Here is a 16,305-nt window from a genome sequence, read left to right on the forward strand (position 1 = left end):
TGACCAAGAAGGGCAGCCCGGACCCGGTGGTCTGGCAGCAGGGGTGCCAGGAAGCATTTGACACCCTCAAAGCTGCCCTGGTCAAACAACCGATCCTGAAGGCACCGCTCCATAAACTCTTCTACGTGGCAACGGATGCCTCCGATGTAGGACTAGGAGGCCCTGTGTCCAAGCTTATAAAGGAGCGGGGGGAAGTGTGGCAGAAATGCCACCGTCTGTGTCCCTCTCCAGAAATCTGTCTCTGCCAGCGTGAGAGGCTGGTGTTGAATTCCTCAGGGAGGGGAAATCACAAAAGCCTGGTGCCTCGGGTGTGAATTCTCTGGTCACCTGGGAAGGGGGAGGGAAAAGCCCCGCTCACCGGCCCAGGTAGCCAGTGATGCTTTTTAAATTGGTTGGCTACTCGCCAGCACTGGCAGCTTCGATTGGACCGGGCTGCTGAGGTCAGAAAGGTTATTTAAAGGCCCAGTCCAGGAAGAAGGCAGCCATTAGCCATGCAGTCATCCAGGTGAATCTGAAACTGGGAGAGGAGTTTCACCAACTGTAACTGGCTCTCGCCTCATAACCGCATGCTCAAAGAGTGACCTGCCTCCAGAGGAAAACTCCAACCACCTCTGGATGATCCGTATGAGTAAGCTACTCGAGATTCGACTAGATATTTAGCTTATGGTAACTCAGATGCGAGATCAAAAGGCTACCATCAGCCATACTGGTTTGCTCTATGGGGATTCCTCTGATATTTTTATGATACTGCTCTACCTTTTACCTTGTTTTCACCCTACCCCCTGTAATCAATAAAGTTCTCCTTGTGACTGGTGTGGGAGACTTATTGAGGTGGGTCTAAATTATGCTGAGGAGGTCCCTTAGGTCTGTGGACTAAGGGAGACTTTCCTATTAAGCCCCTGACTTGGGAAAGGGCCCCAAGTGCCTGTATTGGGTCAAGTACCAAGTGGACGATGAGGCCTGTGATTTCCAAGGTGTGCAGAGCCAGAATTGAGTCCAGAGCCTTGGATGGTAGCAGTGGAAACCCCAGGCTAGCGGGTGTGCTCCAGGGAAGGGGTCGGCCGGACGTGAGGCACCCCAGGGAGGCACTCGGAGCCTGGAAGGTGGGCGGGCGCAGTGAGGTGGGCGGCTCAAATCAGGAGCGCCCCCTACTGGCCTGCCACAGTCTCCACTCTGGGTCCAGGTCTCATAGCTGAGGTCCATGTTATTTGTCACTAACTGGATGACTGCATACTATTACTATTACACATTAAGCCTACTGCATTACCCTTATTCAGCCAGTCTGTTCTCTTGTCAGAGAGGCTATTAAATTTATCTGAAGCGACTGTCCACTGATATACCCATATTGCGTTTTCCCTCATTTTCTATGTTCATAGATTCATAGATGTTAGGGTCGGAAGGGACCTCAATAGATCATCGAGTCTGAACCCCTGCATAGGCAGGAAAGAGTACTGGGTTCAGATCAGCTAGATGCTTATCTAACCTCCTCTTGAAGACCCCCAGGGTAGGGGAGAGCACCACCTCCCTTGGGAGCCCGTTCCAGACCTTGGCCACTCGAACTGTGAAGTTCTTCCTAATGTCCAGTCTAAATCTGCTCTCTGTTAGCTTATGGCCATTATTTCTTGTAACCCCCAGGGGTGCCTTGGTGAATAAAACCTCACCAATTCCCTTCTGTGCCCCCATGATGAGCTTATAGGCAGCCACAAGGTTGCCTCTCAACCTTCTCTTGCGGAGGCTGAAGAGGTCCAGGTGCCCTAGTCTCTCCTCATAGGGCTTGGCCTGCAAGCCCTTAACCATACGAGTGGCCCTTCTCTGGACCCTCTCCCAGGTTATCCACATCCCTCTTGAAGTGTGGCACCCAAAACTGCACGCAATATTCCAACTGCTTTTTATGTTCTTTTATATCTTTAACTAGTCTTCTTTTAGCATCTATTCTTCTATCTTACCTACTATTGAAGTCAAGCTAACAAACTAGTAATCACCCAGATCTAGCTTTTTCCCCTTTTAAAAAAAAAAAATAGACACTACATTTGCTATTTTCCACACAAACTATCCCCCAAATTGACAGTTTTACTGAAGATCTGTGCTAGAGAAACTGCTATTGAGTGTGCCAATTCCTTCACTATTCTAGGATGGGGATTATCCATACCCCAAGATGAGATAGCAAGCTGTCTAGGTTTTGCTTCCACCCAGATATGGTAAACTCTTTATTTATGTCCTCATTGCCATGTGGTATGCCAACGATATCCTCAGTTACCTTTTGATTTTTATTTTAGACTGAGGCAATTGTCCAGTTCTTGAATCATAACTACATCATTCTTGATCTCCTCCATCTTCAGCATGAAGTAGACACATGTCTTTCCTCCTGGTTCTCTATATAAATCAAAGCAGCTTTTGCTATTAGCTTAATATTTCTTGCAAGGTCAAGCTCAACTAGGCCTAATTCTTCACTCCTGCATTTTTACAATAGAAAGATATTCCGTCTTACTGATCAGTCCCAATTTCCATTACTTATAGATCCTCTGCTTATGCATGATAGCCTACTTGAGGTTCTTGTTCATCTATGAAGGTCTGACCCCTTACCTACAATTTTTTCCTCTCTTGGAAGGGATGCAAGCTTCTGCAAGTTGTTCTTTTGCTTTAATATAGCTCCATGCCACTTCCACATCCAAGTTTCTTAGCTCCCAAATCCAGTCCACCTCTTAACTTAGTTTCTCAAAGTTAGTCCTTGTGAAGTCCAAAACCCTTGTTATAGACCTATTATTTTGCCTCATGCAATTTAGTTTATGCTGAATCAGTTCACAATGACTTCATCCCAGATTATTTCCCACAGTTCATCTACAAGATTCTTGCTATTAGCCCAACCTATAAAGGTAATGATGCCTCTTGTTAGGACAGGTAATAGTAGGGTACATATTTCTAGATGAGTTGTCTATGAAATAGTCATTGTACCAGTGAAATTGAAGTCTCCCATAACTGCACATTTTTCACTATCACTGAAATCTCCCTAAAACAAAGAAATAAAGAACAATGAAAATAAAATAGTATAAAAACTTGTTTAAAGGAACTGAGAGGCCTTGGAAAAGTAGCTCACACTCACTAGCTGACTAACACACTGGCTATAGGAACATATTTTATTTTTGATACAACCTCAGTAACGTTGTAAGGTTCACTTTATTTGCACTACCACCATCTCCTACCGTTCTCTAGCTAGCTTAATACAGATCAAAACTGAGATATACAAACCTTAAGAACGCTGGTCCTTTAATGTAAAAGTAATAGTTCACAATGAACTGCTTTATGAGGAAGAGAAAGAAACAGTAGTAACGTAATGGTAAGCAGCACGAACATCTTCTATACCTCAGGAGTCAAAGTCCTAAATGGTAACTGAAGTGAGAAGATAGAAATGTGCCTGCAGTGTGCTTCTGGGCAAAGGAATTTGATACAACAGCAACTTAACCACAGAAGTTCAAAGCAATCTCAGTAAGTGCCCTAGCCTTGTTCTTGTTCCAAGATGCAACTGTACTTAACTCCAGTGTGACAGAAGGGATCATTACAGATTACAGGCATCAACTGGACATTCACAAAGGTCTGGATGAGGCCTATAATACCCCGTGGGTCCAATTAACAGCAAAAAATACCCATCTGACATCCTTCATGTACCAGATACAGATGCCACAACAAAAGTTGGAGACTGAAGCAGGAAGAGAACAAGGTTAAAAGCAGAAAGGCTGTAGTCTGGTCCTTTATTACAAGGGATTAAGACCATTCCTACCTTGCTCTCGTAACAAAGTCCTGAAAACATTCAGCATTCACACCCTCCTCCTCCTCTTCTTCCTGTTTCTTTTTTGATTTCTTCTGAATCATCTGATCAGTTTCCTGCAAATAAGCACATTAGTAGCCTGCCACTCTTCCTCTCTCTGCACTTTTTCCAAGTCCTAGAACAGTTCTAGCACTGCCCAGAGAAAGGATTACAAAGCAGCTTTATAGGAGTATCAAACCTGGGGCCTGCGGGGAAGATCTGGCCCATGAAGCTGTGTCATATGGGCCAAAAGACTAGGAATTCGGAGGTGGGGCAAGTAGGGGTAGGCCTGGCTTCCTAAATCCAAGGCACACTAAATCAGTGGGGGTGGGGGGAACTTAACCCTTCCACTACCACTCACCCACATAAGCCTGGGGGGCAGGGTGAGTTTAAAGCTGCTGATCTAGAATAAAAAAAGAGGTGCCCAATTCAATGGGATCAAACTAGTAGTGCATTTCACTATGTCAGTGATTCTCAATGAGGGTGCTGTAACACCCTGGGGTATCTTGAAATCCTTTCAAGGGTGCCAATGTGCCATGCAATGTTAACACTGTTAGATATGCAAACATGATTCACAAGATGAACCCAGAGACTGAAATTGGAATCCAGTGTTAAAACATTCTGACCTGTAATGGTCTTCCTGAGTTCTTTGCAACAGAAGAACCACTCTCTTATCTTTCTATAGTTAAAAATGGAGTGAAAACTAAGAGGTGACATTTTAAGGGATGTCTCAAGTCTAGTGAGGGATGCCTCAAGTTTATTTTGGGGCGCTTTCAGTCTAAAAGGTTGAGAACCACTGCACTATGTGCATGTGGTTCTGATGAACTGCAGAACCTGTAACTGCAGGGAGCTCCAGAAAGAGACTACTGTACATGTGCTAAGGTCCATGGTCCTCTATTTTACTTACCCTGTTAGAAGCAACATACCAAGTAGCACTCTAGTCTTGATAAATGTGTTTCATTGGTATGAACACCCCCTCTGTGAGAGACTATGAAAAGGTGGACATACCCTTTACAGTCTCAGAGACCCTTTTCTACTTTGCTGTTCCTGTCCCTAGTGGAGGTCTCCTCTTAACAGTTTTTGGCCCAGCTATTTGTTCCAACAGAAGTGTATTTAGCGCAAGGGCAACCATAACATGGTATTGGAGGGGATCAGTCAGATAAGTCTACAGGCAGCCTTCTAACCTCACTCTGAGAACTTCCATCCAGACTTGCCTCCTGACTTGCACTGCACTACTGAAGCCTTGTCTACCTGTGGAAGTTATACTGCATTAGTTATACTCATTTAGTTAAACCAGTATAACCCTGCACCATGTATCTGGTTACATCTCTATAAAAATGCTCATAATGCACTTCATTCCTACATGAAAAGAGGAATACATACCTTTATACCAGTATAACTTTGGTAACACTGGGACTATACTGATATAATACTTAAATTAAAAAAAAAAAAAATCACATCCCTGAATAAAATAATGATTCCAGTACTGCTTAGACTAGGCCTAGGTTCCACTTAGCTGGTGAATGTGGGAGTAACAGTGGGCACCAAGTCAAAAGTACTGTATACATTTTGTTAAAGATAATTCAAGAATAGCAACTCTCAAAAGGAGAGGACAGGGGAGGGGAAAAAAACCACCCTCCAGAAATAGGACATGTTTCCGATCTTCATCACCTCAGTGGGAAGTCTCACTCGCATGCAATTTGCTTTACTCAGTTTGCTCAAGGCAGGAGCTTTCTTCTACAGTGCAGTAGTAAGAACATAACAGTAGCAAGGATCTCCCGCCATAGCTGCAGTCACCAGAGTTAGTGAAAGAGAACTATATACTGGGTTCAAACGTGAAAAAACCTGTAGCCAGGGAGTCTCTCAACAGCTTAAAAAGCTTATGGTCTCAAACCCAAGTGATTTGATCTCTCTACCTCCAAAGAAGAAAATGTGTTTCTGAACTGATTTATTACCAGTTATACAGCTTTATTTTGTGAATTCACTTAAAGGTGAGCAGAAAATCCTGGGGTTTGAATAGAATCTGAGTGGAAATTATATACAAAGCAGCTGTGTTTTTCACTTGCCACGAAGCTGCCCGGGTGTTTTGTGGTTACTCCTAACAGTAATTCAGAGAGCAGTAGGCACACATGGCACTCCCAGGAATGGATCTGGATCACATTCAACTTTGCTGGCAAACTTTTCTGCTCCAACAAACCAAGTTACCAGATATTAGCTTAAAATGGATGTCCTTAGTCAATGGGAACTAGGAGGGCTACAAAAACAGTGTAAGTAGCAGACAGTGGAGATTCTATCAGAGAAATGGGCTGAGGGGGATCCCAAAAAGAGGAAGTAAACTTTTATTCCAAAATATGTATCAGCAAAAAACATAGCACTGAGAATGGCAATTGCTGTAGCTGCAGAAGTGAAAAGTATCAATTTAATGCAAGACTTAACTCATTCTTGCCAGAGACCATGAAGAAATCCAGTCCAGTTCATGGTTTATAGCTTTTTAATATAGTAAACTAAGGGCAAATATGCATGTTGCACATTATTTGTTACATGGCTGAACTATGCAGGAGCATGACAAACTGCGAGAAAGAACAGAAGAGCTACAAGAGACTAGAGGCTGAGGCCCCTACAAACATCAATTAAACATCTTTTTATCAACATCTACAGAAGTTTATTTAATATATAACCATCTATATTGTTTTCATTTTATCACAGTGTTTTTAACCTCATTTCGTAGGCCAGCATTTTGAGAAACCAGATGCGTCTCTGAACACCTAACTGACATGCTGCATATGCACCTGCAAGCACAGTGCTGTCTAGCTAATAATTGGATACTGCCAATATCCATGGCTGAACAGGCAACCACAAACAGAACTAAGAATTTTCACACTAGATTAGACCAACAGGCTGCTTATATTGTAATCCTGTCTAGGATATGGCTAATATCAAATACTTCAGAGGAAGGAGCCTGAAACTCAGTCAAGAACAATACTGGAGTTACCTACTTCACAGTAACTGCACACAAGTTATGTATAAAAGCCAAATGTCAGCATAAGCATTTTGAACAGTTTACATGTTTCAGAAATCCAAAAATAATTGGATAGGTAACTGCCAGTATCTGGGAGGCCCATATGGAATGCATTGGCCTGTAATATTCAATGGTTACCAAATCCAGGGAGGCTGCTACTACTGGGGCATGGTGAAGTTGGTCAGTACTGCACTGTGGGGTTAGGCATTCCATCCTGCACTCAGAATACTGAAAAGAACCAGCACTAGCAGCAGTAGTAACAAAACTTTGTTACTGATCTGGTCCAAACACCTTAGTCTTCTGCTGAACGGGCTCCTCTACCAAAGACCGAAGAACACAAATAAAAACCACTCACCTTGTTATAACAGATAATGAACTCCCCCAGCTGGTGAGCCAGAATGCGCCTACGGTCATTCAGTGCCAGATGCCGACTGGGGAGTAGCATCCTCATGGACTGCTGAAGATTGCTGGCTGCTCGCTTCAAAAAGCGTACCACCAGCTCCTGTAACCAAGGGAGAGAGTCAATAGAGAAATCTAGGTGAGCAAGGGTACAAGATGTAGGACAGAGGGTTGCTAGACCAGCCCATTATTAGTAGAGATAGCTATATTATTCTGCAGATGCAAGTGACAAGTGACAGGTAAGAGTACATCTCAGAAAAGAAAGAGAGTGCTTTTTCACCTAACTCCACAAATATCCAAAGCTAAAAGGGAGAAGGATTGTGTTTCACTCCCTGCAGCAGGACAGGAAGGGAAATATTTTGGAAATAGTTGTCTGAGGTGAAACTGGCAGAGGAAGGGATGCAGAAAAATCATTTAACATTAATAATGGAAGGTACCTATTGAGAAAAACATTTTACATGGAGCACTGTCAAAATAATCATGAAGGAGAAGTCTAATGATGAAATGCCTCAACATACACACCTGACTGCCTCAATTGGGAGGAGGACCTTGGGGTTCATTCATTACCGTGGTGGGAGACCCCATTCCACTAATGGTGAGACACATCATCACATTCCCTGTACCGTCTCTGGCCAGATACTCCTATCTCTGACACATCCCCTCACCATATTTAATTTGTGGGGAAGGCAAATGGCAAGCCAGGCCTCAAGGGAAACACCTCCCAAGGGTGATCTGAAATCTCTCTCTCATCTCCAGATCTGCTTTCAGTTAAGTGCCCCTGCTAGTGCATAAATGAGCTGCCTCACAGCCAAAGAATTGGATTACATAGCTCGACTCTCACTTCCATAACACTAGGCTGGTTTGATCTGTTATTTTAAACATTATTTTTTTCACAGGACAGCAGACAACATTACTCTCAAAAAGCCTGTTTCAATTTTCCACTTGGAAAGAGCAGGGGTAACATTTTCCATTGAGCCAATTGATTATTCCCGACACACAGTTTTATCTCTGAGCTACACTGGCTGTTTCCCCACAGTTTGGTATAAAGGAGAATCCATTTGGACTTGCAGAACACCAAGTATCCTGCATCTTTCTGGAGTGTCGTAGGGAGGGAAAGTAGCAGACTGAGCTCCTTAAAATGTAGGAAGGGAAGAAGGGAAGATTTCATTTTACAGCCTGAGGAAGTTAAGATGTATTCCCCTTAAACAGTTGCATTAGAGAAACACCCTCTCTCAGGGATTCTGGTCTGTTTTTTTCTCTCTGTTTAGAGAAATGGGAAGATGCCATGAGGTCCAGTTACTTGCAAAAGGTGGGTGGAAGAGGGCTAAGTCAGGTGCCTATGAAATTTGAGTGGATAAATATTCTGTTTCTATGGGAAGATGCTTGGCCCTTTGTGATTCAACAAGAGAATCTAGGCATTGGCAGAACACCTCAGAAAATCCTGCCAGTTGATAGCAGCTCAAACACAGGTACGTCCATGATTGAGATATGTAGGGAGGAGGCAGCAGAGGCAGGGTATGAACTGCATGGAAAGTCAACCATACCCAATTCACTGAGAGCTGTCTGTGCTAGATCTCACTCAGAAAGATCATCAGTCAACTCTTTTAGCAGCTTCATATACTAAGAACCCAGCACCAGCTGGGTGGAGCTGGGTGGAGGAGACATGTGTAACCTCAAAAACCAGGAGGTTTTTTTTCCTTGCTCTTCCCAAGGTTAGGGACCAGCCTCAGGACCCCCAGAGCAGTTTTCCAGCTAGACTTCTGTGGCCCAAAGTAAAACTCCTTACCATTTGCTCATCCTCCTTGGCAGCCCAGGCAGCACTCTGGATACGGTCCCCAGATTCTTTCATCAGGCGCAACTGAACACGCTGCAGGTAGGCAGAGAAAGCCCTGCGAGCCTGCACCTTGCTGTGGAAGCCAAGAGGCACAAACAGCAGTCAGCTAAACAGCACTAGAGAGTAAACTGACAACACCTAGTCCTACTCCCTAAGAGCCTGACAATGCCCTGAAACATGGAAGATATAAAATTTTGCCATTTGCAATGCCAATACCCCTGACAATTGCCAATGCACTCCATGTGTGGCTAAGGAGAAAAGTGGTAAAGGGAAGGACTATTTCTTTACCCCTCAGTTCTTCTCAACAGACTTTCATTCCACCAGGATAGGGCAGGGGTTCCAGAAGACACTACAGCAGGAGTGGCCAAAATATGGTTCACAGGCCACATTCAACCCACACCGGTGGCTACCCAACTATTGATTGCATCTGGCCTACTACTGCCCCCATGGTACTCAGCCCTGCCTGCTCCTGCCCAGGGCAGCCCGCACTGGCTCTGGCCCCAGCCAGCGCGCACAGCCTCCCAAGTAGGACTATTCCCATTGTGGCTGCAGCTACTTGGGTACTGCTTGGGTACACATCCAGCAGCTCCTGCTCCTCCTACCCTTGCTGCACTGCTTCAGGCAGCAGGTAACGCAGGGAAGGGCAGCAGCTGTGGGGATGCATACCAAGCACCACATGCCCAGCCAAGTAGGGGGAAGTTGCAGCCAGGCAGCACCTGCCCCAGTGTAAGGGGCTGCAGCTTGCATCTCCCTTCCATCCACTCCACCAGTCTGGTGCAATGAGCAGCCACGAGCTGGAGGCAGGAGCCGCGCAGCTGCAGCATCCCTCGCACCTGGCTGGGCGTGTGGTGCCTGGCACAGATCCCCATGGCCACCACCCTTTCCTGTGCTACCTGCTGCCTGGAGTGGCACAGCTGGGACAGGAGGAGGAGGAGGTGGAGCTGCTGCTAGAGGCAGGGAGTAGCAAGCAGTACCCAAGTAGCTACACATGCACCAGGAGGGGCCAGGACAGTGGACAGAACACCAGTCTGGATGGGGGTGGGAGATGGACCGCACCTGCACTGTACCACCTGGGCAAGCTCTGTTGCACATGCACCCTTCCCCCCACCAACCCCCAGCCAGCTCCTGGGACCTAGTATGCAGGTAGTACCCCTCCCCCCACAAACACAATACACAAGAGTGAGACTGTTTTGAGTTACTATGCAATCACCTCTATACACACCCCTCACACACAAATCAGGACAAAAATTATTTTTTGAAATAAAATTAAAATATGCTACAGTAGATGTGTGATTTTTAGTATACAATTTTTTCTCTATAATTTGTTAAAATTATATCTTCTGAAAGTTTGTGTGCATGTGACCCTCGACTGCTCCCCAAAACTGGTTAAGTGGCCCACCAGTCAAAATAATTGCCCACCCCTGCACTAGAAGGATCACCATATGTTCTCTGAGCAAGGACAACCTCTGGGAACAGGATGTTCTCCTTCCCTTTTCCACAACCTGAGCAGCTGCACACTCAGGTGATCAACCATATGCCAGTAAGTACCAACTGAACCAAAATAATCCTGGCCCACTCTTTGGCTCCCTTTGCCTGTCTTTTCAGAAGCATTATGCACACCAGACCATATACTAAACTGAACGACTCTAGCTGTAAAGGAAGCTATGCAAATCCCACAAGATGGAAGAGAGGATCCCGGGTGTCTCATAGGAAACCTCTGAGAAATAAAAGGAACTACATTTCCAAAAGTGAGCTCTTCCTCAGCTGGCCCAGGGTTACAGCTCAGGCTCCACTAAGCAAGGCACTGTTCAAGGGGAGAAGGAAGAACTTTCAACAAACCATGCCATGCAGGTGTATGAATATATAGAGAAGCAGTGGCTGAGTCAAGGAGATCAGACTGGCACAGGATTTAGGAGGAATATGCTGTTTCATTCCCACCCCTGTACAATGGCAAGTGTGTTAATGAATGCACATGTTGGAGGACAGACAACTGTCTGAGGCTATATTCATTGCACACATTTTTAGCCCAGATTTCATCCATTCTCCAACCTCACGTTGGTTCTTTCCTGAGTGTCATCCTCTCCCCAGATATCCCTACTTACCATTCATGCTACACTTCATACCTCTTGTCCCCACACACAGAATAAGCTGTCCCCAAATGAACCAGGCACAGTCCTTCCCCTCCTTTTCTTAGGAACACAAGACTGGAAAGGACCTCCCACATTACTGAGTCCAGTCCCTTGCTCTTGCAGGAAACCATATCATATAAATAGTTCCATCAAGCCAATCAAGCTCCATCTTGAAACAAGTTAGTTCCTCTACCCTCACCCTACTCCCATTGGAAGGCTGCTCCAGAACATTGTTGCTTTAACAGTTAGGAACCTTCTTTAGATTCCCAAGGTAAATTTATTTGTGGCTAATTTATACTCATTTGTTAAATTGCCAATATTTTCCAACAGCTTAAAGAACTCATTCCCTGGTGTTTAGCCCTCCTGATGTATATGTAGAAAGCAATCATATCTCCTTTCAGCCTTCATTTTACTAGGTTAAACAACACACTCTTAATAATAGTCTCCCAGCTCCCATAAAGATCCTTCTCCATCTGAGTTAATCTTTCTTGACTAGGGTGGACCAGAATTATACAGAGCATCCCAGATGAAGATTTAACAGAGCCTTATCCATTAATATTCCCCTATCTCTACTGGCAATACCTCTCTTGATACATTCTATAATTGCATTTGCTGTTTTCACAGCTGCACACACCCTGGTGGTCCACAGTCATCCTCAATTGGCTAGTACATCCAAGTCTTTCTCCTTCTGTTATTTCCATCTGATGAGGTCAATCCCAGCTTATCATAGAAATTAGTCCTTAAATGTACAATTTTGGATTCCATACAGTTTAATTTCATTTTATTTCTTTTGCTCCACTTCTCAAGGTCATCCAATTCTTTCTCTGATTGTCCTTGGTACTGACGTTGCCTCCCAACTGTGTATCACCAAAAATTCAATTACAAACCTACATTTTGTGCCAAGACCATTCATAAAAATATTAAAGATCAGTCCCAAAACTGACTCTTTAGTATCTAAACCATTTTTCCCATCACCTGATCTCTGGCTCTTTCTAGGTACTTACATGGCTATCAGAACTGCAGTAGCTCACTAACTACCTGCTCCCAACAAGTCCTTTTTCAAGTTCCTGGACTCAGGAGCTTGGTCCCCCTTACTGTATGTGCTGGAAAAGTGCTATGGAAATCACACGAAATAGTGGGGCTAACACAAACCATTGTATCAGTCTAAATCTGATACAAGATGGCCATTGAAATAAAAACGAATACACTGTCCAGATTTATGCCTTTGCTTAAATCATTAGTTTTCCTCATTTCTGAAGGCCTCAGGCAGAGCCAAGGAGAATCTATACAGATAAAAGCTAACGGTGGGCTCTGACTGACACTCCCTCTCTTGGGTTTATCTTACAGGTTCTGGTAAAAGTCTCTGGCTACCTTCTTACCCTGCAGTGAACTCAGAATACAGAACGACCCTTGTGGTTCTTCAGAGCTCTCTGTTCTAGTTTCCAGTCAACAGTTCCATCTTTTCTCTTACGTAGGGCTAACCCAATTAGAAGGACACTTTGCTGCCATCACAGACAGACAATGAAAGCAGATCCTTCAGAGTGGATCATGGGAACAAAACATTTAATTGACTCTTGCCAGCTGTACACTGAGTTTGGGGCCCAAAAGGAGAAAGGATTCAGTACAGGTTCAAAAGTGGGGGCAAACAGATTCTTTTACTGTTGATGGCACATTGAGGGGACTCCAATAACTGTCACCCCTCTCAACAAATACTGCTGATGAAATTTAGGGGTGAGAAGAGAAACTGTTTAGCCAGGCCTAAGGCAGGTCTGGTTTCTTTCAGATGAATTTTTCATGACTGCAGCTCTTCAGCCTCCTGACCTGGCAACCAAACTTTCATCAGTGACAGATCAGACAGGGCTGAGCCCAGCACAATCTTTACACATAAGATCACTGCACAGCTTATGTTCTCTGTGGAGTTCCTTGACTGCTGGGGAAGCTGCAGGGGAATCCCAACAGGTCTGGGTGCCGAGTAGTACTCTGCCAGGAGCCCCAAACAGAAGCCTACATTTTTAGCAAGATCTGGTCCTATGTGCAAGTGTGGGAGATCAATATCAGGATGTCTACTTTGGAAACCTGTTTCCAAATCTTCTCCATATGGACATCACAGCAGCTCTCACCTCAGCCAGACCAAGATAAGAGAGCAATACAAACTCCTCTTGAAGCTTCCTCATGGCCTCCCAACCTCAACTAAGCTAGGGAAAAAACAGGTCACACAGGGGCCACCAGAGTCTTGTATCTTCTATAAACTTGAATGGTTTTACGTTAGGCTTGATAAACTATGGAAGCGCCTTCTATCCAGATGATGTACGAACACCTATATCTGTGTACTACTTCCCAATGCTCCATCTACCAGAGGGATACATATACCATCTGCCTTTCTTTTATAATCTGCCTCTTTAACAAGCTAGTATTCTCTCTCCCCAAAGAGAATGATTATCTTCCTATCTAGTAGGCTCTAGATTGGAGGGTTCCTCAACTATGTCCTCCCACTCCACACTTTTGTACATAATCATGCTTCACCCCATCCCTCCCAACAGTGGGCAATCAGACTTTCCAACCTCCCATAACCCTCAAATCCCTTATGTTTGCTCTAAGGCCATGGTAATCCACATTTCAGTAGCTATTAGTAGGGTTACCAAAAAAAAAAAAAAAAAAAAAAAAAAAATTCCTGCTCAGGAACAGAAACACAAGAAGTAAGCTCATTTATGACAGTGAGGTGGGCAACACTGGGGTGTTCCAGTTTCAGCCTTTTTGGCTAGCTTAGTGCCATATTCGATTTGGATTCGGCTCGAATCAGGGACAGTGATTCAATTTGTTGATTCGGATCACTGTCCTGATTTGATCTGGCCAAATCCGAACCTGAAGATTCAATGCCGATTCAGGGAATCAGTGATTCGGCCACAGGCACAGCTTTAAATGTTTTTTCTACTTAACTCAAGGTACCAGGTGCAGCTTGTGAATGCTGAGCTGATGTGGCAGATGGAGCATCCCACAGAAGTGCAGGGGTGCCCTCCCGCATGCTCAGTGGCGAACCTGGACGTGGGCCGGAAGTACTTCCAGTCCGCTTCTGGGTCTGCCGCTGAGTGTGCGGGGGACCCCACCCTGCGCCCCCCTGGCTCGGTGATCAGCTGCAGGGGGATTCCAGGCGCCCCCCAGACCCAGGAGACACCAGTCACCGAGCCAGGAAGTGCTTCTGGTCCACTTCTGGGTCTGCTGCTGAGCGTGCTGGGGACCCCCTGCGCTCCCATGGGATGTTCCATCCGCTCCAGCATCGCACCATTCACAAGCTACCTGGTACCTTGAGGTACGTAGAAAAAACATTTCAAGCTGTGTCTATGTCCAAATCATCGAATCTTTCTGAATCTCTGGATCAATTTAGAGGGTTCCAATTTGATTCAGAGAGATTAAAGGGTCTCCTGATTCGATTCAGATTCGGCTGCCAAATCGGGCCGAATCTCTGCCAAATCAAATCAGCGACTGATTATAGTGCAACATGAGGCAAATTAAAAAGCAGGGAGATAAAATTCAATAGGAGGCACCTTACATTCAATTGAAGGAATTAAAGAAGCCACTAGTGGCCAAAGTGATGCTAACAGCTACCTGCTTTGATAGAAGTATAACCCACAAAGATAACAGCTCTTAGTACCCAATGCTTTCCACTGGTCCAAGGAAATATCCAAGTAGCAATCCAAAGGGTCAGGCATTCTAGGACTAGTAACATGAGGGTCCCTACAACTGACTCCATTTTATGCCAACACAGCCTGCAGTTGGGTACATCTGTTGTAGGCTCTCCCACCTCCCCCCTGCACATGTACATAATGGGTAACTCTGACTGCAGCCCCCAAGTAGTCCCTACACTAGCTGATAAAGTGTTTTAGGATAAACCCACCTAAAGACTCTTACCTTAAATTGCCATTCTCCTGCAGAATCTTTAGCAAGTTAAATCGAGGTTCTGGCTCTACTTTTTGGAGAAGCATTTCTCCTTCGCACCCTCCAACTTCCTGTCCAGGCTCCTTTGGCAATTTTTCTCGGCAAGCAGCTTCCATCAACTCAGATAACTTTGGCTTGGAATTTATCTGCATGTCCATACGAGAGCCAGCAGCTTCATTCTGAGTTACCTCTAGTTCTTCAACTTCATCTGCCTCTTCCTCCTCTTCACTTTCTGTATCAGACTTAGGCAGCAGCTTTGTCAGTTTGGAAGTCCCTAAAGTGGGGAAGAAACCACCTGAGTTGATGAAAAAGGTGTTGGGAGGTAGGAGGAAAGTATTTTCTGTAATATACGACCCTTTTGATTACTTCCAAAGATTTTGCTCCCGGAAGTTGAAGAGCACCATGTAGGACATACAGTCCTTGGGCTTCCCTCTTCACCAGATCATCCATTTGAGGATCAAAACAACAACTTATAAACCCTCCCTTTCAGCACCAAGAGGTAAGCAAAGGCTAGTATCCTTACTTATAATGGAAGAAGCAAACAGAGAATGAAATTTGAGACTGAATCTTTAGAGGATGTTGATCATCATAACAGCCACAGTACTTGAAGTTGTAATACAAAGGGGATGTAGTGGCAGGCATATGAATGGTAAGGCAGTTCAGAATTTGGATGGAATAAAAACCATTAACTTTGATTACAGAGTCTCTCCCCCTTATAAGCAGGAACCCCAGGGCCAAAAGCATCTACATACCTGCATTAGAGCTCTTGCAGCTTGCCCATCTGGGAATGCAACACCACAGGTTCTTTGCTAGCTTGTCTTTAACTACCTGCACACTAGGCCTGTGCGAAGCAGCTAGTATTTGCTTCCGATTCGGCTGATTCTGGGGACAGTGATTCGATCCGGAGATTCAAATCACTGTCCCGAATCGATTCAGCCAAATCTGATTAGGAGATTCAACTCCTGCCAAATCTCTGAATCTCCAAATCTCACAGGCCCATCCCCCGCCCACTCTCCCAGCCCAGCTCCCAGGACTTTGAAAAAAAAGCCCCGACTCAGCGGGTACTGCCCCTCACTGTGTGGGGGGCTCTGCACGAGCCCCCGCCACCCTCCCAGAACCCCCCATGGCTGCCCCACCCACCCTCTCTCTGGCCCTATAAGTAAAAAACCAAAAAGCCCTGGACTCACCA

At 45.0% G+C, this 16,305-nt stretch overlaps 1 protein-coding gene across 10 annotated transcripts in view; it reads right to left on the bottom strand.

The window, feature by feature from the left end:
• Positions 1-16,305, bottom strand: part of TTLL5 (tubulin tyrosine ligase like 5) — a 178,375-nt gene that overhangs the window by 99,539 nt on the left and 62,531 nt on the right. For all 10 annotated transcript variants that reach the window (XR_003093381.1, XM_025200719.1, XM_025200705.1 and 7 more), the window contains 4 exons: positions 15,090-15,390; positions 9,007-9,127; positions 7,177-7,323; positions 3,776-3,879 (listed from right to left, as the gene is read on the bottom strand). Coding sequence is in view for 9 of the 10 variants with exons in the window: in XM_025200719.1 (XP_025056504.1) it covers positions 3,776-3,879; positions 7,177-7,323; positions 9,007-9,127; positions 15,090-15,390 (673 nt within the window). In the remaining variant the exon portion in view is untranslated. The remainder of the gene's footprint in view (positions 1-3,775; positions 3,880-7,176; positions 7,324-9,006; positions 9,128-15,089; positions 15,391-16,305) is intronic.

The sequence above is a fragment of the Alligator sinensis genome, unplaced genomic scaffold (assembly GCF_000455745.1).
Source record: "Alligator sinensis unplaced genomic scaffold, ASM45574v1 scaffold280_1, whole genome shotgun sequence".
Lineage (NCBI taxonomy): Eukaryota > Metazoa > Chordata > Crocodylia > Alligatoridae > Alligator > Alligator sinensis.